Source organism: Myxocyprinus asiaticus, chromosome 42 (assembly GCF_019703515.2).
Source record: "Myxocyprinus asiaticus isolate MX2 ecotype Aquarium Trade chromosome 42, UBuf_Myxa_2, whole genome shotgun sequence".
NCBI lineage: Eukaryota > Metazoa > Chordata > Actinopteri > Cypriniformes > Catostomidae > Myxocyprinus > Myxocyprinus asiaticus.
Window position 1 is genome coordinate 30,852,368 of NC_059385.1, and position 27,464 is coordinate 30,879,831.

General features: G+C 39.6%; 1 protein-coding gene across 1 annotated transcript in view; it reads right to left on the reverse strand.

The window, feature by feature from the left end:
- palm2akap2 (PALM2 and AKAP2 fusion) overlaps nucleotides 1-26,360 on the reverse strand; it is a 76,951-nt gene extending 50,591 nt beyond the window's left edge. The window contains exon 1 of the mRNA XM_051683332.1: nucleotides 26,120-26,360. Within this exon, the coding sequence (XP_051539292.1) occupies nucleotides 26,120-26,164 (45 nt within the window). The 5' untranslated portion in view covers nucleotides 26,165-26,360. The remainder of the gene's footprint in view (nucleotides 1-26,119) is intronic.
- Between the last annotated feature and the right edge of the window lie 1,104 nt (nucleotides 26,361-27,464).

A 27,464-nucleotide genomic window follows, 5' to 3' on the forward strand; every position in this document is an offset into this window, starting at 1 on the left:
GAGGAGTAACGCCACCAGGCCCAGTACTCGTGGTATTCCCCTTCTCAGGTGAGCCCGTGTGCTCAGGCTCAGTGCTCCATGTGTGGTGATTCCCCTTGGTAATCCCGTATGATGAGTTTCCACTGTTCAGTTTCCCCCTTAGGTGAAACCTGTGTTTCCCCTCATCAGAGCGTTCTCTGTCTCGGCCACTGTGCTGCGTACCCTCTCTGTACATAGGGTCCTCCTGTGGTATCATTCCATATGTGTACTTCCCCGTTGGTAAGTCCATGTGAGGTATGTTCCACATGTTAAACTCTCTCCGGCAGGATGTGGTCTCCATAGTGCTCTACTTCCTGGAGAGGGAGGAGCACTTCCCAGCACTATTCTAGAAAATGCTCGGCAGGCGATTGCTTAACAGCAAATTAAGAAAGGCACCGCCTGTAGCCTATTTGGGTAAGTGCCTCCTTCCCCCTTAACGGGACTAGGGAGACGCCTTACCTAACTCGCTGGAAGGTCACGGCGTGGTTGAGCGCTCGCTGCGAGGCGAGGCCCGTGTCCACTCTTCCGTGCCTCATGACATGGTTCAACGCTGAACCGGCCGCTGACATGGCCGGGACTCTCTATCGGCTCCTCAGCATAAATCTGAATGAGTGATGCACGCATCTACTTTTATACCTGTATGTCCGGGGCGGAGAGTGGCATGCAAATTCCACTCACCAATTTTTATTGGCCTTTTCTATTTTAAGCAAGGGTGATTGGGGCTCTCAAGATCGAACCCCTAGTGTCACTACATTGACACAACGTCTCATTCCCTCCATCAGGGAACAGAGGTTACATCAGTAACCAAGACGTTACTATTACAAAAGTTGCAGAAACATCTCAAGGATGATCAGTGGAAACAGGATGCACCTGAGCTCAATTTTGAGTGTCATGGCAAAGGCTGTGAATACTTATGTACATGTGATTTTTTTTTCGTTTTTTATTTTTAATAAATTTGCAAAGATTTCAAACAAACTTCTTTCACGTTGTCTTTACGGGGTATTGTTTGTAGAATTTTGAGGAAAATAATTAATTTAATCAATTTTGGAATAAGGCTGTAACATAACAAAATGTGGAAAAAGTGAAGCGCTGTGAATACTTTCCGGATGCACTATATATATATATATATATATATATATATATATATATATATATATGATATATATGATATATACAGATATATATATATCTGATGATATATATATATATATATATATATATATATATATATATATATATATATATATATATCAAATCAAATCACTTTATTGTCACACAGCCATATACACAATGTACAGTATTGTACTGTATTGACATTCAGGCTGTCGGTTGATAGTCAGTTGTTAAGAGAGACATAATATAATAATAATAATATAATTTATGACAGTCCGGTGTGAGATATAAGAGTAAGGGTAATAAAGTGCGGTGCTGATGTATTTTGATCGTGGGAGATCAAGAGTTCAGAAGTCTGATTGCTTGGGGGAAGAAGCTGTCATGGAGTCGGCTGGTGCGGGTCCTGATGCTGCGATAGCGCCTACCTGATGGTAGCAGTGAGAACAGCCCATGGCTCGGGTGGCTGGAGTCTCTGATGATCCTCCGAGCTTTTTTCACACACCGCCTTGTATATATTTCCTGGAGGGAGGGAAGCTCACCTCCGATGATGTGTCTGGCAGTTCGCACCACCCTTTGCAGTGCTTTGCGGTTGTGGGTGGTGCTATTGCCGTACCAGGCGGAGATACAGCCAGTCAGAATGCTCTCCACAGTGCAGGTGTAGAACCGTGTGAGGATGTGGCGGTTCATTCCAAACTTCCTCAGCCGTCTCAGGAAGAAGAGGCGCTGATGAGCCTTCTTCACAACGACTTCAGTGTGGACGGACCATGTGAGTTCCTCAGTGATGTGGACACCCAGGAACTTGAAGCTGCTGACTCTCTCCACTGGTGCTCCATTGATGGTGATGGGACTGTGTTCTCTGTCTTTTCTTCTGAAGTCCACCACAAGCTCCTTTGTCTTACTGACGTTGAGGGAGAGGTTGTGCTCCTGACACCAGTGTGTCAGAGTGTGCACCTCCTCTCTGTAGGCTGTTTCATCATTGTCAGTGATCAGACCTACCACCGTCGTGTCATCAGCAAACTTAATGATGGCATTGGAGCTATGTGTTGCCACACAGTCATGTGTGTACAAGGAATACTGTAGCTTCAGCCGCGAGAGCTCTCTCCGCGAGGGCGGTGTTATTTCCCTCAAAACGAGCATAAAAAGTATTTAGCTCATCCGGTAGAGAGGCAGCGGTGTTCATGGCGGATTTTTTATTCCCTTTAAAGTCTGTGATGATGTTAATTCCCTGCCACATGCTTCTAGAGTTGGTGGTGTTAAACTGTCCTTCAATCTTGCTCCTGTACTGGCATTTTGCTGTTTTGATAGTTTTTTGGAGGGCATAACTGGCTTGTTTATGCTCCTCCGCGTTCCCGGAATTAAAAGCAGAGGTCCGCACATTAAGTGCCGCGCGAACATCGCTATTGATCCACGGCTTCTGATTCGGATAGATTCGTATAGTTCTGGTCGGAATCACTTCCTCTACGCATGTTCTGATGAAACACATTACGCTATCAGCGTAAAGCTCGATGTCGTCATCAGAGGCGGACCGGAACATCTCCCAGTCCGTGTGATCAAAACAGTCCTGTAGCATAGAGTCTGATTGGTCTGACCAGCACTGGATCGTTCTGAGGGTGGGTGCTTCCTGTTTCAATTTCTGCCTGTAAGCGGGCAGAAGCAGAATGGAAGAGTGGTCCGATTTGCCAAATGGTGGGCGGGGGAGGGATTTGTAGCCATCCCGGAACGGAGAGTAGCAATGGTCCTAAACCCGGTCCCCTCGTGTGTTGAAACTAATGTGCTGGTGATATTTTGGTGTGACTGATTTTAAACTGGCTTTATTAAAGTCCCCGGTCACAATGAACGCGGCCTCAGGGTGCGCGGTTTCCTGCTCACTTATAATCCCATACAGTTCCTTGAGTGCCCGGTCTGTGTCGGCTTGTGGCGGGATGTACACAGCAGTGATAATGACAGCTGTGAATTCCCTCGGTAGCCAGAATGGTCGACACAGAAGCATAAGAAATTCCAGATCAGGAGAACAGAAAGACTTGATGGAATGTGCGTTCCTCTGATCACACCAGGATTTGTTGATCATAAAACATACACCACCTCCTCTAGTTTTACCTGAGAGGTCTTTCGCTCTGTCCGCTCGGTGCATGGAGAACCCCGCAGGTTCGATGGCTGAGTCTGGAATCTCCGCAGACATCCAAGTTTCTGTTAGGCAGATAATGCAGCAGTCCCTCATCTCTCGTTGGAAAGAGATCCGCGCTTTCAGCTCGCAGAGCTTGTTATCCAGAGACTGAACATTTGCCAGTAGAATAGTGGGTTGCGGGGGTCGATTTGCGCGGCGTCTTACTCTGATGAGAACGCCGGCTCTGTTTCCCCTTTTCCTCCTGCGTTTCCGCGGCCGTGCTGCCCAGACAAAGGGCTCTGCTGGTGTGTTTGTAAACAGCGGGTCGGCATTGAGGAATGTGAAGTCCGGTTTTCGGTGTGAGATCGCTGAACCAATGTCCAAAAGTGTTTGTCTGTCGTAGACAATAAGGCAGACAACATCCAAGACAAAAAACATAAGAATTGTAAACAAAACAAACAAAACATTGCTATGTTGTGTCGGAGCTCGCAACGCAGCAGCCATACTCAGCGCCATCTTGAGGTCGTATATATATACACAGAATCAGCTTTAACCCCCATTATTTCTCAGTCCCCCTCCCCAACCCCACCATGTTCCTCAACAAACATCCCTGTGGTCAAAGCCTAAATTACACAATGCACACATATAAACAAACAAACCAAAAAATATTTGAGAAAATCTAAATATAAAAGTCAACAAACAAAGAGAAAAGAAAGAATTCCACAAAGAACAGAATCCACAATTACTGCCACAATTCTGTTTCTCTCCACATGGTCCTCACTGAGAGCCTTTCAGAAAGGACAGAATCCACTCTTGAAATGAGTTGACTTCCATCCTCTAAGAATTATCTGTCTGCCAATCATTACACTAGTTTTGACACAGCTTTTTGTATATTTGTCACCTACTTTAATAACCGCCCCATCACCCAATATACATAGTCTGGGGCAGAATGAAAGTTGAGTATCTAAATCCTTATAGATAAAGTTCTGGAGAGTTCTTGAATCTTAGCGCAAAACCACAGAGCATAGGCTATGTCTCCATCCTCCAAGTGACATCACCAGCAGTTAGGTGTATCTTTTAAACCAAGCCTAAACAATATATAGGGAGTCCAGTAGAAACTATGCAAAATCTTAAACTGAATAAGGCGTACCCTTGCATCCCTAGACATAGTTTTATTTATTTTTTTTATTCTTTCCCATTCCCCATCCTCCACTACCAAGTTCAAATCTCTTTCCCACAACCTCTTAAGAGCTGTTAAGGCCCCGTCACCAAGACTCTGAATCAATGAGGAATAATAAACTGATGCTTCATGCCCCTTTCCAAAGGTTGTGAGCACCATACAGAGGGTGTCTGCAGTTTTAGAGGGCTATGTACTACCCCCAAAAATAGTACAAAGTAGATGGTGCGACTGTAAATACCTGAAAAATTGAGACCTAGAATTCTAAATTGCTGTGTTATATTTTCAAATGATCTCAAGCTACATTTTCATAAAGGACACCAAGTGTAGCAACACCCCTCTCAATCCATACTTTCCAGAAAAATGGGGACTTGTTAATACACAATTTGGGGTTCAGCCATATGCTTGAGAAAACATTTAGGTAAGTATCAAAATTTAACATACGGGAAATCTATGTCCATACTGAATGAAAGAGTGAAATAATGGGATGCATTTTTACTTCTCTAGGCAGTTTGATAGAAAGAAAAATGCAATGGTGAGATTGGGGCAAGGACTGCTTGTTCAGTGTAGCCAGGGAGGGGCTCTCTCAGGTGGAAGAGATCAATGAGCCAGGTGTCTGAGACTAAAAGCATAGTCAAGTCAATTCATGTCATTTTTATTTGTATAGCGCCTTTCACAACATACATCGTTTCAAAATAGATTTACAGAAAATCATGCATTAACAGAAAATGAAGCTGTAATATCTATAAAGTCTTAGAGTCATCATTGTGTAGTTTGATTAAATACAATTATGAAGTGTGTATAAAAATAAAGTAATTAAATACTAATTGTATTTAGAAACCCAGTGAGCAAGCGACTGTGGCAAGGAACACAACCAAGATGTTGGTTAATGGAGAAAAATAACCTTGGGAGAAACCAGGCGCGTGTGGGGGCCAGTTCCCCTTTGGCTAACAGCATGAATACAATGCCAGTATTACTTATTTATGTGCAGTGCAAGTCATGGTTTAAAATTATTAAAATAAGTAAGTGTTAAGGACCAGTGTTTAAACAAAGAGTTTGTAAGGACTGTAAGATTAATGACTAATGTCCTTGAAGTTCATCCTGGATTAACTGCAGAAGTTCATATAGATGCATTGCCCTTTGTTAGTTGGCCGATGAAGACTTTTGTTGGCAATTTATTGATAGTCTATGTATTCCATTTTAAGAGTGTAGTCCATCATTAGACCAAGATGATGCAGGCTGAGATCAGTGATGTGCTTCACAGTTCAACCGACTGGTAATTCTGGTGAGGTCTATCCTAAATCCAAGGTTCAGGCAATGGCATATGAAGTATCCCGTGTCTTATGGTTGGAGTTGGCATCAGTTCATCCTCTGAGGTCCATCGTAATAGATTGAAGTGATGTCTGGCTGGCACAGGCTGCATTTAGTCATCATCACTCAGAGGTACGTAGCAGTGGAGTCCGATACCAAGCAGGAATGGAGCTGGATCCCGCCGGTTCTGGTGACCTCGGGATAGGGGCCCTATAAATAGAATAAAATTAGCATAGATGCCATTCAATTTTTTGCAGAGTTATAGATCATGATACATTTTTCAGGTTTCGGCAGACCTAACTAAAGCAGCCTAATTGTGTGGTGAAGAATAAATTAGGTGTATGCCTGGCTAAATAGATGAGTCTTTAGCCTAGACTTAAACTCAGTGAGTGTGTCTGCGTCCCGAACAGTGTTAGGGTGAATATTCCATAGCTTTGTATGTAGTTAACAATTTTAAAATTAATACAAAATTTAACAGGTAGCCAATGTAACAATGATAAAATGGGGCTAATATGATCATATTTCTTGGTTCTAGTCAGCACTCTGGCTGCTGCATTTTGAACCAACTGAAGTTTATTTATTGAACTTGCTGGACATCCTCCCAGTAATGCATTATAATAATCTAATCTTGAGGTCATGAACGCATGAATTATTTTTTCGGCATCAGCAACAGAGAGCATGTGTTTTAACTTAGCAAATATTTCTTTGATTTTCAAATGACACATTGGTATTAAATATAACACCTAAGTTCTTCGCTGTTGAAGACGATGTAACAGTACATCCATCAAGAGTCAAATGATATTTTATCGGCTTATTTTTAGAGGTTTTTGTCCAATAACTCGTACCACTGTTTTGTCGGAATTGAGTAGAAGGAAATTTCTGGCCATCCAATCTTTGATTTCATTGATACACTCTTCTAATTTGTTTCATAGAAATAGAAAGTTGGGTATCGTCGGCATAACAGTGGAAAATTATTCCATGATTCCAGATAATCTCTCCCAGGGATAGCATATATAAGAAGAAAAGCAGAGGCCCTAAAACTGATCCCTGTGGCACTCCATACTTAACTTTTGTTTGATTTGACAATTCCTCGTTTACACAGACAAAGTGGTAGCGGTCTGCTAAATAGGACCTAAACCATGCTAATGCAAGTCCACAAATGCCAACATAATTCTCTAGCCTATTCAAGAGAATATCGTGATCTATCGTGTCGAAGGCAGCACTAAGATCTAAAAACACTTGAAAAGAAATGCAACCGTGATAAGATGATAAGAGCAAGTCATTAGTAACTCTGATAAATGAAGTGGTTAGAACCTTAATAAGAGGTTCTGAGATTACTGGGAACACCACTTTTTAGAGCTTAGTTTGTATTGGATCTAACATACATGTTGTGGCTTTTGATGTTTCAATAAGTTTTGTTAGCTCTTCATGACCTATGACAGCGAAGGATTGAAATTGCACGTGAGGAAAATTATGAGACACTGTTTTCTGAGATACTGTGACAGATACTTGCATAATTCCAATTTTATTTCTGATTATTTCAATTTTATAAGTAAAGAAATTCATGAAGTCATTACTATTGTGCTGCGACGGAATATCTGGTTCAGCTGTGGTTTTATTCCTAACCAATTTAGCCACAGTACCGAATAAACACCTAGGATAGTTGTGGTTATTCTCTCTGAGTTTGCTAAAATATGCTGACCTGGCAGCTTTTAGTGCCTGTCTGTAGCTCCTGACACTATCCTTCCATGCACCATGAAATACCTCTAATTTTGTATTCTTCCACTTGCGTTCCATTTTCTGAGCTGCTCTCTTGAGCATGAATGTGAACATTGTACCATGGTGTGGGTTTTTTTTCTTTAATTTTCTTTAATCGAAGGGGGGCGACATTATCAAGAGTGCTAGAGAAGACTGTATTTATATTTTCTGTTATTTCATCAAGTTCTTTTAGACTTTGGGACTTACTGAGTGTATGAGATAGATCTGGAAGATTATTAGTGAAGCTATCTTTAGTGGTCGAATGAATTGTTCTACCTGAACGATAGCGTGGTGTAGATTGAGTAACATTAGCTGATCGCAGCATACAAGAGACAAGGTAATGATCTGAGATGTCATCGCTCTGTGGCAGAATTCCTGTGGTATCAACATCAACTCCATATGGCAGAATTAAATCTAGTATATGATTATGGTGATGAATTGATCCTGTCACATTTTGTCTGACTCCAAGCAAGTTGAGAATATCGATAAATGCTAATTCTAATGTATCATTTTCATTATCTATGTGAATGTTGAAGTCATCAACAATTAAAGCTGTATTTACTGTAACTACTAGATCTGATAGAAAATTTGCAGATTCACTGAGGAGATTTTTTATTTAAATCTGATGGTGTTACATTAAGCATTATTAGTTCAAAAGACTTAAACTTATATCCTGTCCTCTAAGTAACACCAAAAACGTCACTATAAATTGTAACAACACCTCCTCCTCGACCCTTCAGATGAGGCTCATTTTATAACAATAACCTAGGGGAGTAGATTCATTTAAACTAATATATTCATCCAGTTTAAGCGAGGTTTCAGTCAAACAAAGCACATCCAAACAAAAATCTGTAATACTTTCATTTACAATTAGTGCTTTGGTTGAAAGAGATCTAATGTTTAGTAGCCCTATCTTTATATGAAGTTTTTTTTAATAAATTTGTTTTTAAGTTTGAGCTTAATAAACTTTTTCTAAATGATTTAGTGAGGGGTTTGAGTTTGGTAGTTCAGGGAACAGACACAGTCTCTATATGATATCTAGGTGATACAGTCTCTATGTGTTGTAGTTTATGTGACCTGTGTGACGTCTCAAGGTAGCTAGAAGATGTTCGGATTAGCCAGTTTGTCTCCTTCCTGACTTGGGCCCCAGTTAGTCAAATACTAACGCTATTAAGACTATGAGCCAAATTACTAGAGAGGAGAGCGGCACCTTCCCTGGAGGAATGGAGTCCGTCTCTCTTTAGCAGGTCAGGCCTACCCCAAAAACTCTTCCAATTGTCTATAAATCCTATGCTATTCTCTGGACAACACTCAGACATCCAGCCATTCATTGACACTAATCTACTATAAACCTCATCACCACGATGAGCAGGGAGGGGGCCAGAGCATATTACAGTGTCTGACATTGTTTTTGCAAGTTCACATACCTCTTTAACATTATCTCTAGTGATCTCCGACTGGCAAAGCCAGACATCGTTAGTGCTGACATGAATAACAATTTTAGAAAATCTATGTTTAGCATTATCCAGCACTTGTAAATTTGATCTGATGTCAGATGCTCTGGTACCCGAAATGCATTTAACGATGGTGGCTGGAGTCTCTATTTCCACGTTCCTTACAATAAAATCACCTATGACCAAGGCTCTTTCAACATGATTCTCAGTGGGTGCATCACTAAGTGGGGAGAATCAGTTGGAAACCTTAACAGGAACGGGAGAGTGGTGTCGCTTTGCTGAGCGAGTATGCCGCCGAGACGTCACCCAAATGCCCTGCTGCAGAGGCTCTTCAGCCGGAACCAAAGTGTGTGTGTTGTTCGCTATTCTACCCGCATCCAAAATAGTATCTACAGGCTTCTCTTTCTCACTGACCTCCACTAGCGTTCGGACGCGGGTCTCTAACTCATTAACCTTCTCCGTCAGCCTGACTAATTCCTTACATTTATCACATATGAATCCCTCATTGCTGACGGAAGAAGCTATAGTAAACATGTGGCATGTAATGCAGGTAGCAATAATATGAGTGGATGCCATGACTTACTGCAATTGTTTGTTGTTTGTTGTTCCTGAGCAGCGAGGGTTTGAGATCGATGTGAATCTCTCACGCAATTGTTTGTTGTTGTTATGGTTGTTCTTGATAAGCGGTGCTTTGAGATCGATGCAATAATCCATGTAACACAGAGGAGAAAATGGGTGCATGCTGTAAAATGCACACAGTTTAATCGTGATAAAAATCGAAAGCGGATACACATGGAAAAATTCATGCAGTTGAATCACGATAAAAGAATAATGCAGGGGGAACCTGATGCACGCTGTAAAATGGCAGATATTAAAGATTAAAAGCTGAAACATATAGATAAGTGATGCTAAAAAATCTAGCAGGCTACAAACACAGACTCCAGCTAGGCGCCAGCAGCAACAGGAAGTGACATCAACCCAAGTTCAACCCAAGAGTGTATAGTAACAAAATAACATTTTGGGGAGGCCTAAACCTCCTTTGTCAATTGGTCTATGTAACTTACTGAAATGCAACTGAGATTGTTTACCATTCCAAATAAAAGACTTAGATATTCTATCAAATTGTTTAAAATAAGAAAGAGGAACTTCTAGTGGGTACAATTCATTTTTACAACATTGACCTTCCCTGACATAGACAAATGTAGTGAAGCCCACCTATCCACATTACACGAGAACCTTTTCATTTATGGGTCAAAATTAACTCTAAATAAATCTCTCAAATTTGCTGGAAATAAAATACCTAAATACCTAATGCAGGGGTCGGGAACCAAAGTGGCTCTTTGTTAAAAATGATAGTTTAAAACTTTCTAGATATAATTTTCCTGCAGAAAGTGTGGGTGTGATTGCAAAGCTTGAAGTCATAGACACTGTTTTGATTTCCTTTCTCCTGAATCTGCCGTACAGCCTACTCCTGGTGAACAAGGTTTGAAATTAACACCTGCCAAATGTGGATTTTTCATGTACAGTGGCGGGTAATTTTGCTGAAGTACCAGCCACTGTGTAGGGTGACCTGTAATATTTCTTAGAGTGATATACTGTATGACAAGAAATTAGACATAAAGACGTGCGTTTGACGAAACGTGCGATTATAATTTGAAGAACAGATGAAAGAAAAGCCGCCGATGTGCATCTGATTTGATATGTGTGCACAGTGAGCTCCGCTGTTCACGGGTGCAATGAAAGCGCTTCTCCAAGACACGCACATGCGTAGAGTTCTGGGTATCGTTTGCCAATAACTACTGATCTTAGCAGTTAAGAGCATTTTCTATGAGCGATTTTGTGAACATTTGCTATTTTTATGTGCGCCCAGGGTGTGAAATAGCACCTGCCACACTCCAAATGCAACAAAGCTCAATCCAGTTCCTGAGCTTCTTGTCCAAATGCAAGTATGTCATGCGCGAGTAATTTTGCTCATCTACCCGCAACAGGCAGGTGACCTGTAAGACGCCTCAGAGTGACACATGACATGAAATGTTGTTAGTCACAAAGACACATGCTTGAAGAAACTTTATTATTCAATTTTTAATTATATAAAAACAGACAAAAGAAAAGTCATTATTGCACGTGTCTGAATCGCTGTTTGTTCTGAGGAGTGCAGCGGGACCCTGTCTCATGGAACACAAAAGAGTTATCACTCTTTTTCTCTGTTTCATTCGCCTGAAAACTTTTTGTAAGAATAATGTTGTCTATGAGAATGCTGCAAATAATCTCCGATCATCTTAGAAGGTGCTATGAGTTTCACTTTATTTCCACGGAGCAGTTCGCTCTTAAGAGTTGTGAACGCAACTCTGTTATATAATATATATATATATATATATATATATATATATATATATATATATATATTTGTATTAAAGAAACAAAGATGGTAGTGATTAAATCATAAAATAATATAAGACACCTTGAACCTAAAATTGAGTGCTATTTTATTTTCTTTAGGCAGCATAATCTGTATTACCAAAACGCAATACAAACACATTCGATAAGAACACACATTAGGCAGCATGTTTTTGGAAACACATGGGAATATATTAGGCTTATTTATCATGATTATTATTATCTTTACATTTATAATTGTCTTTAGTTCTTAATTTGTAGGCTATTAGTAATTTCTCACCTGTTGTCACTGACTGATAACTAATTCTCTCCACAAATGTCATGTCAAAAATATTGATGCATTTTTTAGAAAGAGCCATAGCACAAACTAATTGTGACAAGGAGGAGGGTGGGGCTGGGCCGTGATGACGCACACCCGGCCCCTAATCGGAGGTGGCAGTTTGGAAGAGAGAGCTACAGGCAGCTGCCCTGTATGCGTTTGTGTTGTATGTCTTTTGCTTTATATTGTCAAGCCGATTCTCGCCTCCTCCTTTCTCTTTTACCCTGTTACACTAATAATTTACTATTTTCAAAAAAAGTTTTTCAATAAAAGAAAAATGTTTTTTATGCCCATAGACTACTCAAAAACACAAAAAGAAAACAAATATGCAACAATTAATAGGAAAGATGTTGTAATATGGAATTGAGTACACGTGTTTGTGCGGGTCTCCATAAAATTACTTTAAAAAAAAAAAAAAAAGCTCATGAGCAAAAGCTTCCAGCTCATTGACATTCTTTGGTTTCTGTGCTGCCACTGCTTCCTTGAAATCCCAACAAATGTTTGCAATGGGATTTTAATGATGGACTGAAAGGGCCATTTAAGCACATTCCACGATCTATCCCTGAACCAGATTTTGGACAACTTGGATGTATCCTTTGTGTTATTGTCTTGCTGGAAAGTCCTCATGCCAAAATGGCCTGATACCTGAAAGAATCCATGGTGTCAGTCACATAGTCAGGATAGCCATTTCCTGCAGCCGTAAAACACCCACATAACAGGACTGACCCACCTCCAGGCTTGACTGTGGGGATGGTGTCATTCTTGTCATCACCTTGTCATCTTACTCCAGACGTACTGCTGACCCATGGGTCTAAAACTCATTTTCAATTTAGTGTCATACGTCTATAAAACCTTCTTCCAGGACTCCACAGGTCTTTCCTAATTACTTCTTGAATATTCAAGTCAACATTTCCCTCGGTGAAGTTTTGCTTTCTTCCACACCACAAGAAGGTTGCTTGTACCATATTTAAAAAATTTATGAATGGTGCTGCCAACTTTGTCTATTGGAATTTGAAGTGCCTTGGAAATGTACTTTTAGTCATAACCTTTCTTGTGTAATGAAATAATCTCCTCTATTAGCTTTTGAGACAGTTTATTTTTAATTGCATTTTTTGCATAGAAATACATTTTTGCTTACAATACTAAACTTAAAATAATTTGTATAATTTGAATAATTTCGATTCCCTTTCTTTCCCCCTAACATACACCGTGCCATTAAACTGTACATAAATGTGTTCAAAAAAATAAATACAAATAAAACAGGCCCCAGTAAACAATAACATCGAACCCACAAAGTGTGAACGAATGAGCTCAACAGCAAGTCAACAAAGAGAGAAAAAAAAAAATGAGCCAGGCAGGAGCCAGTAGGCAGACAACAGAACAACAAACCCTCTCAGGCTGCATCAGTAAAATGCATGATGTGTAGTCTGTATTGTTGATTGAGTGCACCCACTCACACCATTGATTTAACGAAGGCCATAGCTTGTCGTGGGCATGTAAAAGTATTATGTCTGTCCTGGGCATCAGTTCTCAGCTTAGCAGGAAAAAGCAGTGCGAAGTTTTCCTTCTGTTGGTGCAGTAATTTTTTACACTCTTTGAAACCGCTCCGCTTTGCTTGGGTCGCTCTAGCAAAGTCCGGAAAAACCATGATGTTGTGGTACTCCCTTGCCTTTATTCCTCGCCACTCGTACAGCAAAGTCTCTGTCAGCTGACCGCAAGAATCTTGCCAGGATAGATCAGGGTCTGTCACCTGCCCCGGGAAGCTGACCGAGAGCTCTGTGTGCGCGCTCTATCTCGAGCTGGCGGCCTGCTGTGTCGATCAAATTCGGAATAAGCCCCTTCAAAAACCTCAACATATCTTGACCTTCCTTTCCCTCTTGGATTCCAATGAAACAAACATTATTACATCTGCTCCGATTTTCCATATCTTCTAGTTTCACTCGTTCCACATCAGTCTTGGAAGCAGTCAGGTTAGCCTGTAGCTCTCTTTTGGCTTGACTCCAGAAACTCAACCAGTTTTTCAACATCATCCATTCTTGTGATCAGGGTGAAAGTTTCGCCTCCGTAGATGTGATCGCTCAACGTATGTCTGTGGGGCCCTCCATGTCGGTTGAGATTTTCGTTAGTACTGCATAAATGTTCGAGACATCCCGACCTATGTCACGAAGCTCGCTGTCACTATCGACTGGACTTCTGCCATCTTGATCCTGCGAGGCGTCCGACGTGTAAGAATGTAAGTGCTTTTTAATGTACCTACAGGCCGACAATCCTGCCCTCCCAACACAGTTTAACAAACAAAACTATTACAGTTCTCACTGGTTAATATTGCTTAAAAGGATAATTGTAGCAAAGTTTAAGCGGAGCTCGCCTCTAAGCAATCAACCCTCGCATAGCGTCACGTGACTTCCGAATAAACAGTGCTTTAAGTTTTTCAGCAACAGTAGCAATTAAACATTTACATGTTTTTAATATAAAACATTAAATAAGTAATTTAATGCAAAATGATACTTAAATATTTGACACTCTTTACTGTCTGATTATTAGATGTACAGTACATTAATACTGATTTGATGCAGTAAGAATGCCTGAATGCCTATAACAGACAGCATGCAGCTTATTTACATTCAGACATCGCACAGATCTAACATTTTGAAGAATTTCAAATTTCAGATTCGCACAGGCTGACACACACATGTGAGCGTTTGAAAGCTGGCCGTAATCAAACAGTGCAAGGGTAGCGAATTTAGTCAGATATTGCCCACATAGCAGATGATCTTGGCTCGAATGTGGCCTCAAGCTGGCACTGATGGCCTCATGTCGGCAGCATGCGTCCTGTCAGCCAGAGATGGGCTATGTGTGGCAATGACGGCACTGCATACGTGACGGCAAACAACATGAGAGCTGATTGTTGGTGGGAGGTGTGTGGCCCAGATCAGGCTTGTGATCATGTGGCCCAGGTGAGGCCTGTGATCATGTGCCAAATTTATATATGTATATATAAAATGGTTCCCTACATTAAATTATTTCTTCATAGAAATACAATTTCAATAAATTTACTTAGAATAATTGATAATCAAAAATCAAAACAGTTCATTGTTCTAAGTCTTTCGTTAGCCACCTGCATGACCCATGTTTGTATATATTTTTTCCATCATATGTGTAGGCTTTTTTTTGCCCTAGTTGTTTTGCAATGTATTATTTTTAAAAATGTGTTTAAAACACAATATAAAAGACGCTGGCTACCACCCCTGGAGTTCACTAGTTCGAATCCCAGGGCATGCAGAGTGACTCCAGCCAGGTCCCCTAAGCAACCAAATTGGCCCGGTTGCTAGGGAGGGTAGAGTGACACGGGGTAACCTCCTCGTGGTCGCTATAATGTGGTTTGTTCTCGGTGGGGCGTGTGGTGAGTTGAGCATAGTTGCCGCGGTGGATGGCGTGAAGCCTCCACACACGCTATGTCTCCGTGGCAACGCGCTCAACAAGCCATGTGATAAGTTACGCGGGTTGACGGTCTCAGACGTGGAGGGATTCGTCCTCCACTACCCGGACTGAGGCGAATCACTATGCGACCATGAGGACTTAAAAGCACATTGGGAATTGGGCATTCCAAATTGGGAGAAAAAGGGGAAAATACCCCCCCCCCCCCCCAAAAAAAAACAAAACAAAAACAAAATACAATATAAAACACAACATATTTGATATTTATTAAAAATAGGTCAAGGTTGGTCAAGATTACATTCAAAGAACACATTTAAATTCAGCAGTAATGTCTGACAACCAACTTATCATAAATTGTTCTTCTTTAGCTCAGATAACGTAAATAAATAAATACAATTCTGACTGGTTCAGCTAAAGCGCATGCATGTACACGAGTTGACTGACAGGCGATGTCTGAATCTAAAATGTGATTGGATCTATTACCTTTAAGGCAGGACTTTTTTTCTACATCCGGACTGTTGGCCATTGGGTGTTCAATTTAAGTGGCTGTTGCGCTTTGTATTTTGAATGTGAATCAAAACCACACAGGCATGTGTCCCTCTTTTTTCTTCCATGAGTGCTGTGAGGTAAGCGATGTTTCTATGATAACACTGCATTGCACAATATTATCCTCGTGACTTCTTGTACATTTTTATCGCTATAGTCAAAGTAAATGAGAAATGAGGCAACTTTCAGAGTATTAACACTATCACACAATAGGATTAAAGGATTAAATATTGATCTGTTACTCACCCACACCTATCATGTCACTTCTGAAGATATGGATTTAACCACTGGAGTTGTATGGATTGCTTTTATGCCTTTTGTCATTTTTGGACCAAAGTTCTGGTCACCATCCAATTGCATTGTATGGAACAACAGAGATTAAATATTCTTCTAAAACTCATTTCTGTTCTGCAGAATAAAGGAAGTCATACACATCTGGGATGGCATGAGGGTGAATAAATGATGAGAGAATTTTCATTTTTGGGTGAACCATTCCTTTAAAGAATCAGTGAATCAATCTTTTTGGTGTACAAATTCAAAATAATTGAGTTGTGAGTTAATGACAGACAAATTGACATTGGGATGGGTGAGTAAATGTTGACAGAATTTTAATTTTTCTAACCAGCTATCCATTTAAACCATTGATAATGTACTGAGTTGTTCATGACCAAAACAAGTGTAATTTTACTTTATTAATATTTGCGTGTCTACAAATCTACCAAGACAATTCAGCAGTGTTTAAGCATTATAAGAGTTTTCCCCACAAATCACAACAAAGCATTTCTTTCATTTTGTGAACTGCTGTGCATGACTGTCAAGCTATACAAAAAAGACATCAATATTGGCCCAAAAATGATTATAAGTTTAAATTATGTCCTGATGTCATTGTAATGTCATAAGTTACTTTTGCTCGTAATTCATCCAGCCCCTTTCACTTGTTAAACAAGATTACTGAACTAAAAGAACGACATGTGCCTCCTCTCGTTAAGTCAGTCTGCAGATCATAATCTTTGCTCGTTCACTCAAGCCTGCTTAAGCACCCCTAAATAGTATCTAGCCACGCCTGCGTTTGACTGATTTGTATACTGTATTAATTAATTTTGTGTCCTTAGCTGCTGTGAGGACAAATAAATTGCCTGAAACGCAACACCACCGACCAGGAGACTGAAGTTAATGTAGAGATTGCTTCAGTTGCCCCTGAAAGAGATTGAGGAAGAAGGAAGCAGTTGAGGAGAAAAGAAGGGCAGGACACTTAACTCACTTGTTTAGAACAATTCTGATTAGACTCTTTTCTCTTTCTCTCTCTCTCTCTCTCTCACACACACACACACACACACACACACACACAGAGAGAAACAAATGCAGCTATTAGGGTGGGGCAGTATAATAAGTACTGTGATCATACAAATGTATTGTTTTTTATCTATTGTTTGATCCCTTTAATTTGTTTAGAATGTGCATGTATATTGCATTATGCAAGTCTTTGCTTTTGTCCCCTCTGCAAAATTGAATTAATTGCATTTTACCTGTTGCTGGTGTTAATTTGATTTATTTTAGTTCAATTTAGTTGGTTTATTTTAATTTACTTTTAGTTAAGATCATTGGAAATGTTTTGTGTGTGTGTGTGTGTGTGTGTGTGTGTGTGTGTATGTGTATTGAACAAAAAAAACGCACAAAATTAATAAAAATGTCACTTGTCAAAAGGACTTGATTTTTTTATTTACAAAAATAAATAAAATAATTTCATGCAATAGTTGATTTTTGGTTTATTCTATATGTATATGATTTGGGGATATTATGGCTGAGAAGAGATTCTGTGCAGAAATTGGGTTAGATGAGACTTGGGTGTGGCTCATTTATGGGGTTTCTGGTTAAAGGCTGGTGTTGATATGGTATACTCAAGGCTGAGATTCGGGCCGGTGATGGGCTACAGATCGACTGAGAATTTGGCCAGTTATGGCCTATGCATGGCCCTTGTCTGAAGATCTGAATCTGGGCTATTGCAGGGCCATCATTCATTGCTGTATGTGGGCTGAGGGAAAACAGATTATGTGAGCTGGAGCTGGGCCAGACAAAAATTACTATGTGGGTGGTAATACCAGTATTTTTTAGCATGTTGTTTCCAAAAGTTACTAGGATCGGCCACATTATGCTGACTTACTGACAAGCGGCATCTCCTATCAGATATTTTTGCCTCGGCTCCAGCCTGTTTTTCTTCCCTTGTGGTGTGACCAGAAGACCCGAGTTCGTATCCCACCTTGAAACCAGCAAGAAACTGTATTTGCATAATCAGTGACGAGCACGATTTGGAAGCTACAGTTTTCCCACTAACATAACATTTTTATTCCACTGACGGTTGGGTTTAAAAAACCCAGAAAATGGAGCTCACTCGTGCCCGAAATCCCAAAAACAGTTACAGATTTGGCCACTGGGGGCAGTGTTTCGCATTTCGGTAAGCACAGACCAATTTCAGCTAAAGAAAAGTCAACCTGCTGTTTCCGATTTCATTGTGAGTTCAGTCGGAATTAGTTGCCTAAGTTACAGTAGGCTTAAAGGCATAACTCCCTCCTATATATCTTTCATAATGAGTTCATCCCTGATAACATCTTGCGAGTGTGAAAAAGTCATAAAACCACAATGTATCATTACATACTGTCCAGAGTCCCACACTCTGTTAGCAGTCATTGAGGTGCACTGCCCATGAAAAACTAGATAAAAAATTATCACTTGCCAAGGACTGGCGTGATCCCTCAATAAAGATGTCAGTGAACCAGATAAAATCAAACGACTGTCTTTTATTTCATTAATGCAAATCACATACAGTATAGCAAATTCCAATGTCCCAAGTTAATTACTACAGTCTCCACATAGTAAACATATTTAGAAAGATGTGTGTGTTCTCTCCAATGTCAGTGTAGCTACACCCTGCTGTTAGAACATGCAGTGTGAGTGGCATTATGAGGTTCACATTGCAGGTCAGATGGACATCAGGCCAGAATCCACTACTAATAACTGTCTGCCTCTCATCAATAATCATTTTCGAGTCATTTCTTGTGACAATGATCTTTGCATTCTTGAAGAAAATGGTTCTAAACAGCACCACAATACATTATCAGAAAAAAGGTACTGTTTGAGGTACAACAGCCAACACTGGAGTGGTACCATCATTTGGAACATATTTGAAACCTTAAGGAGACAAAAAGGTGTGTTGTTTTTTTTTTTTTTTCATAGGAACAAAACATATAAATGTACATTTGAAGGTACACAATAGGTCATTGGGGTACAATTATGTACCCAAAATGAGTTATAATTTTTAACTAGAGGTACAGAAAATGTCCCCTCGAGGGTACCACCCCAGTGATGGTGGTTGTACCTTCAACAGTACCATTTTTTCAGAGAGTCGAGGCTTCTTTGACATGTAACAATAACTGAACACATAAAAAGAACCCTGCTTTTTAGGTTCCACATAGAGCAATAGTCTGTTGTAGGAGTAAAAAAAAAAGTCATTTAGGGGTTAAGCAAATTATTACAATTTATTTATTTATTTTTGGAATAACATGCTCTAATGAATTGTAAACAATAAGACCAGGAACATATTAAGAAAGTACAAAGAGGCCATTTTTATTTTATTGTTGACTTTAAAGAACTTTTAACAGTGTATAACAAATTAAACTTTAAATATTTCTGGAAAGTAAATATTTGTGAAAAGTAATTCCATGGCTTTTGATTTTAAAAACTGTGGTACAATTTAATTTATTTAATTTATTGATTTAATTTGGATTTTCAAAGATAATCTGCAGACAGAGATCCAAGCAGGTTCACCTGATTCAAAACCACATGTTGGAGAAGTCAACATTTCATGTTGAGCTCATAAAAAGTAATCACTATCCAATTTACTGTTATTACACTAACAGAAATGCAGCTGATAATTGTACAGATTGGCGATTATAGACTCAAGACAAAATAAATTAACTTTGCTAGGTGAGAATGCACATGTTGGCATGACACGTCTTGCAAGTTGCATCTGTCTATTCACTTGCATGTGTTTATAGGTGGATACTGATCTTTTCAACACAGCAGCACACTGATGCATCATGGTAATTAGAAACAGTTGCTAATGCAGCATCTAGGTATTCCATATCTATGGTATTTCAATAAGGATGGTGTAGTATAGTGGTTAAAGATTTGGGGTGGCAACCAGAAGGTTGGAGTTGCGTGGGTTTTCTTGATCTATCACCATTGTGCCCTTGTTCAAGAAACTACTCTGGTAGTTTCACTGCAAATTAAGCACTTACTAATTCATTTTGGAAATGTAAAAGCAGTGCATCTTTCTTATTAGTTAAAACCACCTAAATACAGAAATACTGCTTGAAATGAATCATGAATTGATATTTTTTTAACCAGTATGAAACCGCTTATTCGCTTATTGACTGGCAAGAGCCTATCATAGAGACCACTTTTCATGATCCAACCAATTACAGATAGATAAAATCAAGCCCCACCCTACCCCCCCCCCCCCCCCATTGAATATACTGTTTGATTTAGAACTGTCACATTACAGAAGTAAAAAGGGTTGTGAACGCATGTTGAATTTAACACAAGTTAAATTCAGGGTTTGCTAATGTGTGTTTCTAATTTGAACTATTAATGAACCTTTAATGAACCCTTAGTATGTAGGTACGTATATGAAACAACATTTTATTTAACTAAAATATTTCTGTAATCGCAATGTGAATGCTATGATATTTTTGAAATGCCAGTTAGCAGAAAGGCTTTTAGTTACAGCAGGGTTAGTTCCCAAAACCCATGTCAGAAATGCAGCTGAGCCCCTCACACTCTAGAGCTCTGGGGATCCAATCCCACCTGAGGCCTGTTCCTGCTTCCCAACCCCACCTCCCTGAAAAATGCAAATTCTGAGCCAAACTATCACAGACAGCTGCTGCTAAATTTAACCCACTAGTACTGGCCACTTTGCCTGTGCTACGCTAGCTAGGGCCCATTGTAAATAGGGCCTGTAGCAAAGGTCTAAACCTCAGCTTAACTAAATGATTCTGTGTCAACAAGTCAGAATCACTCAGGGTGAGCACACAAAATCAAGAGGGAAGCCCAGGCTGAACCCATGCGGAATCACCTCCGCCCAGTGTACCACAATTAGCAACCAGCTAACTTGCCTGTCATTAAGCTAGCAACATTTTCTCACTTGTTGGCCCGTAAACAGAAGCCACAGATTTGGACCAAACAGATACCCTGTGCCACAGCAGCCTGTGGTTTTAGGTCATGGACTAGGACTATACCTAGTTAGCCTAGTGCAAACTGACAGAAACAGCATTGAGGGAGTGGTGGACTTACAACAAGGAATTGTCTGACAAAACTATTAAGAATCAATGCTTTTATGCAAAAATGACACTCTCATAAACTCTTTTTTTTTTATGTATTATTATTAACATTTTTATTGATTCATAGATATATAACAAAGAAAAACACAACATATATACATTGAATCAACATTTAACATTTAACCCCCACTACAAAAATTAAAGTAATATTCAAATGGTTTGTGAGTCAGTTTGTGATTAGCATTTTGGACACATGGGTCTTCCTGCTGAAAAACAACAGCCAAAGCTGGTATGCTAGCTGGTCTCAGGCTGGTTTGGTTAGCTGGTTTTAGAGTGGTTTTGGGTACTTGTTAGTTGGTCAGGACTGGACCAGGTGGCCGACCAGCTATACTGTCTGAGCACCTGCTTGGCCAGGCTGGACCTGTTAGACCAGCAGATTGGCCAGACTGGGAGGCCAGCTAGACCAGCTTAAACCAGTTAAGATCAACTGGCCAGGCTAGGAGAACAACTAGACCAGCTTAAAACAGTTAAGACCACCTTGGTCAGGTTGGCAGATCAGCTAGACAATCTTAAACCAGCTAAGACCAGCAGGGTAAGTATTCGCCAGGTGCAGAAATCAATATACATGATGCAAACCCAGCAAAAATGCATGATAAAACACACTATATTGATGAAGATATAAATGTTAAGTTAACAGTTATTTGAATAAAATACCATTAAACAATTTATTTCAGTGATCTACTGAAAAGTATAGCCTCAGTTTTAGGTTATTTCACAAATGCTTGGCAAACTTCAAGCAGCCCACAGGCTATGCTTTTCTGGAGTGCATGGGAATGAATGAAGTCCAAATAAAGTGTGTGGTTGGTATACACAGATGTTGGATGAATACTGAGTGAAACAAGAAATCCTAAATTGTAAACCTATGGGCAAACTCCTGTGGCACTTTCCTTCATGAGGACAAGCCTAAATTAAAAGCTTTTTAATGAGTGCAGCATATAAAAAGTAGGCCTACTGACAGGGACGCGGGAAGTGGGGGTGTCGGGATTGCAAATACAAGCTTATTTATTTGCCCATGTTTCAATAAATAAGCTTGTATTTTGAGTTGTGTTTCAATAAATAAGCTTGTATTTTGAGTTGTGTTTTACATATGATTCCTTCATACACTACCGATCAAAAGTTTTATTATAATTTTTTTTCTTCACATTTTAGAATAATTGTAAAGTCATCAAAACTATGGAATAACATAAATGGAACTATGGGAATTATGTTGTGACTAAACAAAATAAATCAAAACTGTGTTAAATTTTAGCATCTTCAAAGTACTCACCCTTTGCCTAGAATTTGCAGACATGTACTCTTGACATTTTCTCATCCAACTTCTTGAGGTATCACCCTGGGATGCTTTTTAAACAGTATCGAAAGAGTTCCCATCTATGTTGGGCACTTATTGGCTGCTTTTCTTTATTATTTGGTCCAAGTCATCAATTTCAAAAATGTTTTTATTTTTTTATTTTTATTACATTTTAGTTTTATAATGAAATAAATTAATATGGTGGTACAATTATATTTTTGTCTACAAAACTAATTTCAAAAATTTAAGCATACACCTTCAGATCAAAAGATTTTTAAGATCATGAGAAACATTTCAGTCAAGTGCTTCAAAACTTTTGACCGGTAGTGTATATTTATGCAATAACTTCTACATTTATTAGCTGTGTGTATACTCCATTGTCTTTTCAAAGGAACAGTTTTGGTAAGGCATTTAAATATAACATGTAAGCAGGCTATCTATGCTTTTATTAAATAATTTTTGTTTTATTATTTCTTTCTTGGAACGGGATTAGCACATCATATCTTTCCTCTTGATTGACGCACACACATGTGACGCTGGCACAGGAGATGAACTGTGGCTAGAAGTTTGATAGTCCAAAAGTGAATTTTGGATTTTTTTTTTAGTATCCAAATCTAAATCTCCCAAACAGAAAAGACATTCAGATGGAATTTTTTACTCCGGTGCACAAGTCCACCTTCGGTGTACTGTAAGGTAGGCACAAGAGTTTATTTTTTTGTATTAATTTATTTTTATTTATTTCCTTTTGCCGTGCAGGCTCCTTTTTTTTTCTCGTTTTTTTTAAATAGTGCAATTTGTGTTATCCTGACTTCCCTTGTTAAGGTGGACCATTACTTTACAAGAGCTAGATGTCTCACTATTTTCTGTCTAAAATGTGTAATAATAGTCAAATGAACTAGTGTACATGCTCCAGTTTAAATGAGTGTTCTGTGGGCTATGTTTGTTGGTTCTGCTTCGTAGAGTTTCGACGTGATTAATCTATGTTTTTTTTTGTTGTTTTTTTTACGATGTGGTGAAACTGACATGACCCCCCCCCCCCCCCACTCACCTCACGCCCCAAAACATATTCCCTCACCCTGCCTACTGACCATTATAAACTCTTTCAACACCAAATTGCTGCAAGCTTACAGTTACAACATCAGGAGTCTGATGAGCTTACAGTTACAACATCAGGAGTCTGTTATGAAAATAAAACATGATGTGCAACATTTTGTTAAAAATGTCACTATCCACTTGTAGGAAAGTTTAAAGTATATATAAAATCAAATTTGACCCTATTTACTTTCCTAAGGCATGATCTTATTGTGAAGAAATCTTCGCAGAACATTATTCCAAAGATTCCAAATTGCTTTTTTTGGGGGGTATGGGGAGCAAGATTTTCCCCACTTGGGCATGCTCAATTCCCAATGCTCTCTACTTCCTTGTGATGGCGCAGTTACTCGGGTGGTGGAGGACAGATCTAATACAGTTTCAAATTTGTTGTGGTCCCCCCTGGACCTTTGGGCCCCTCAAATCGTAACTACCTTTCACCCCACTAGCTATGGCCCTGCACGCACAACACAACACGCACCCCACCGAGAACCACCATATTGCAGCCACCAAGGTAACCCATGTGACTCTACCCACCCTAGAATCCGGGTCAATTATTTGCATAGGATGCCTGGCTGGAGGCTCTCAGCACATCCTGGATTCGAACTCGCGACTCCAGGGGTGGTAGTCAGTGTCTCTGCTCGTTGAGAAAAACTGCTTTTTTAAGACAGTTAAATTTTCTCCCAAACAGATTAAGTTTTTAAGGATAATGCTTTATCAAGTTTTAAATCAACAAAACTGACCTCCCTACCTTAACCCTTGAACCTAAACCTAATCAATAGTGTCATAAAAAGTAAATGTGACATTTACTTTTGTAAATGTCACCAAAAAAATAAACAAAAAATGCACTTTGAAGGAGGAACATTAGAGAGTTTGTGGTTCTGTGCGAGGCATTGCATGTAGAATCCTTCCAAAATTTGAGGCAAGATGAAAAAGGCGTCATTGAAACACTAATAGTGGTGTGTGGGACTATAACAGCTTTCCATTAAGCTTCCATCAAAACAGACAGCGCAATAAAGTTTCACCAGCTCATTATTGTCACTCTTTTTCCCTAGTATTAAAAAGAGGAAACCCACATGTCGTTTCAAACTGCGCTGATCAAATAGCAGTCATTTTAGTAACTGATATATGAAATTCTTTGTCTAAATGACTGTTTTGGAATAAATGGCTTGGAGGGAATTGCTTGGCGTAACTTGATGCAAAGCATGTAACATAGCTGAATCAACTTAATGGTAAAATGGTTTGAAACAAAAATAACAACCAGTAAGTTTATTATAACACACGGCACACCAAATACCATGGTAGTGAGTACTAGAAGCAATCTTTTCCATGTGTCCGCAAGCCTTTCAATGCATTTGCAGTTGCAGACATGCAGCTTCTGTCTCAATAATCCTGCAAGAGTGATTCACAAAACCTCGCCATCACTACTACGTGAAATTACTCAATATACACGTCATTTCCTTCACATCTTTTTTGGTATTCTGGTCACAACTATCAGATATGGTGGAACCCAATGCTTGAGATGCTGCCAGACACTGTATAACTTTAATTATTTATGTTTCCCCCATCTGAGCACAATACCGTTACCATAAAGGCCCTCTATCCAACACTTCACCTTTTATTTATCAGATCTCATCCAAAAGGCATTAGCCAGCTACGTTTTATCTTCCAAGAATATTTGTTCATTGTTTAGATAGGAAAGACTTTTAATTAGTGGTGTCTGCTAAGGCAAGCATCACTTTAATTGTTGCTCATACTTAGAGTTAAGGATTCAAATAAACCCCTAATCCCTAATTGGTTTGAATAATACCTCAAATCATGAGGTTTGTTTAGTTGAGGTGTGCTAGTACTTTTCTAAGTGATCCAACTTAGGTTTTTCACCTGGTGAAAGATAAAATGGGTGAAAAATCACATTGGTTTAAATGTGAAGAGAGACCCGAGCCATATCAAGAAAAAAGAATTGAGAGTCTTAGGGGTGGGCCCATTTGACTTGGTCCAGTGAACAACCAACCAAGAACACCCTAGAACCGTCCTGGTGAGATTTGCATGGGCATGCACCATTCACAATGTCTTCAGAAAAAATCGAGTTACTCACAAACTAAATGTCAACATATGCTGGTAGCTAAAGCCTATTTCTGATATTTATTTGTATTCTATGGAATCACAAAGATGTTAGCAATGTGGCCAACATAGTTTTCCATCTGTAGCTCACTGCTGGTCTATGCAAAGGGGTTGACCTGATGCCAAATTGAGTCCCTCTTAGCCACATTTCAAATTCTTGCCCTCTGGGTCATAGGGTGATTCATCAATGTTAGATTGCTTGTGACAAACATAAATTAAAAACAACAAAGTAGAGTGCCAAAACTGACAAGTTTACATGAGTCCACAACATCCATTCTTTTTAGGACTAAGTTCCCTGCTATGCTGGTTTAAGCTACTTTTAGCTGGTCTCCCTGCTTGACCAGCTGAAAAGTGCCCAAAACACTAAAGCACAACAAACCAACCAGCCTGACCAGGTATAGTCTGGTTTAAGCTGGTTTTCTCAAAAGGCTTCTGATTTCTAAGAGATCCTAACTAGTTCTCTAGTTCTGAAATGCTTTTCTAGTGTAAGGAAGCATAGTTATGAGTATGTTAACAAAGTCTATATTGGTATTACGGGGAAAAAAAGGCTTTGGAAAGAGTAGGGAGAGGACATAGCGAGAACTTACCGCAAGGGCTTGGAGCCTCTCCTTATGAAGTTCAGCTTCAGCCATCCTGGAAAAACAAAGGCAGAATTCTCAGTCACTGTGAGGTTGATAATCCCAAGTGTGTTTTAGTGTGTGTGAGGCGTTAGGTGTGCAACTGGAGGTGCGCACACACACAGCCCTGTTCCTCTGAAGTAACTCAACCAGTGAAAGACGCAATGTACTGAGGGTAAGATTCTCATTCACTGGCCATGTGTCTCATCTGTCTCTCCCTCTCCCTTTCTCTCTCTCTCTCTCTCTCTCTTTCTCATTGCCTCTCTCTCTCCTCCTTTCTACCACCCCCTCCGTCACTGGCCATGTATGAGGGGTGGGGTGGGTGGGTTGCTGACATAGTGAGGGGAGGGTGTATGGACAGATGAGTCTTGAACCCACCCACTGTGTTTTAGCAGAGAGCTACAGATGTGCAAGCATGGCGGTGACTAAGGAGGGAAGGACAACACTGTCACACCTAACTGTGACTGCTACTGCTGTGTGTGTGTGTGTGTGTGTGTGTGTGTGTGTGTGTGTGTGTGTGTGTGTGTGTGTGTGTGTGTGTCTGTGTGTCTGTGTCTGTGTCTGTGTGTCAGCTGGGTTGGAAAACAAAGGTGTGCTGTACACTGGGGATATGAGCCACTGCAGGCTTAGAGGAAATATGCTCCACAGTTTGATAATCAAAATATTCCATCTTCCATTTTTTTGTGCTATTGTTTAACAATATGCAATGAGTTAAAGGGATAGTTCCCCCAAAAATGAGAATTATGTCATTGTGTTGCTTTCAGCAGCAGAAATTTCGAACTACTGTTGCCGAATTCACAGTGTGATTAGTCTGTTCTCAGATGATTTTTGTGCTTGCTCGCGTACAAATCTGGCGGCTCAAGATGAATCCAAATTTGACTTCAAATGGCATTAGTTCTTACGCATACCATGGCAAATTAGATTTGCTATACAGCAAAGGACTGTAGGAAGGAGGATTTTCAGACAACGACGGCTTAAATTTCAGCCTGTACTTCACACACATTGGGCCTCATTCATAAAACACGAGCAGAGCAAGTTTTTTGTGTAAATCGTTTGTAAAGCTGTTCTGAATAAATTCTCAGATTCATGAAAGTTTTTGTATTTTCAAAATGTTAGTTGGAATGAATAAAATGTACAGCTGCTCCTGACGTGTCAATCATGTGTAAGACATCCAAACGTTTTGTGTTCTTTCAGGCAAACTGCATTTTGATATTTAATTTATTTAATCTCACTAAGTAATGAAAAAAATAACTAATAATTTAATGAGTGAAATTAACCTTAATAAATGACATAAATTAGTTATAAAGGGGTTTGT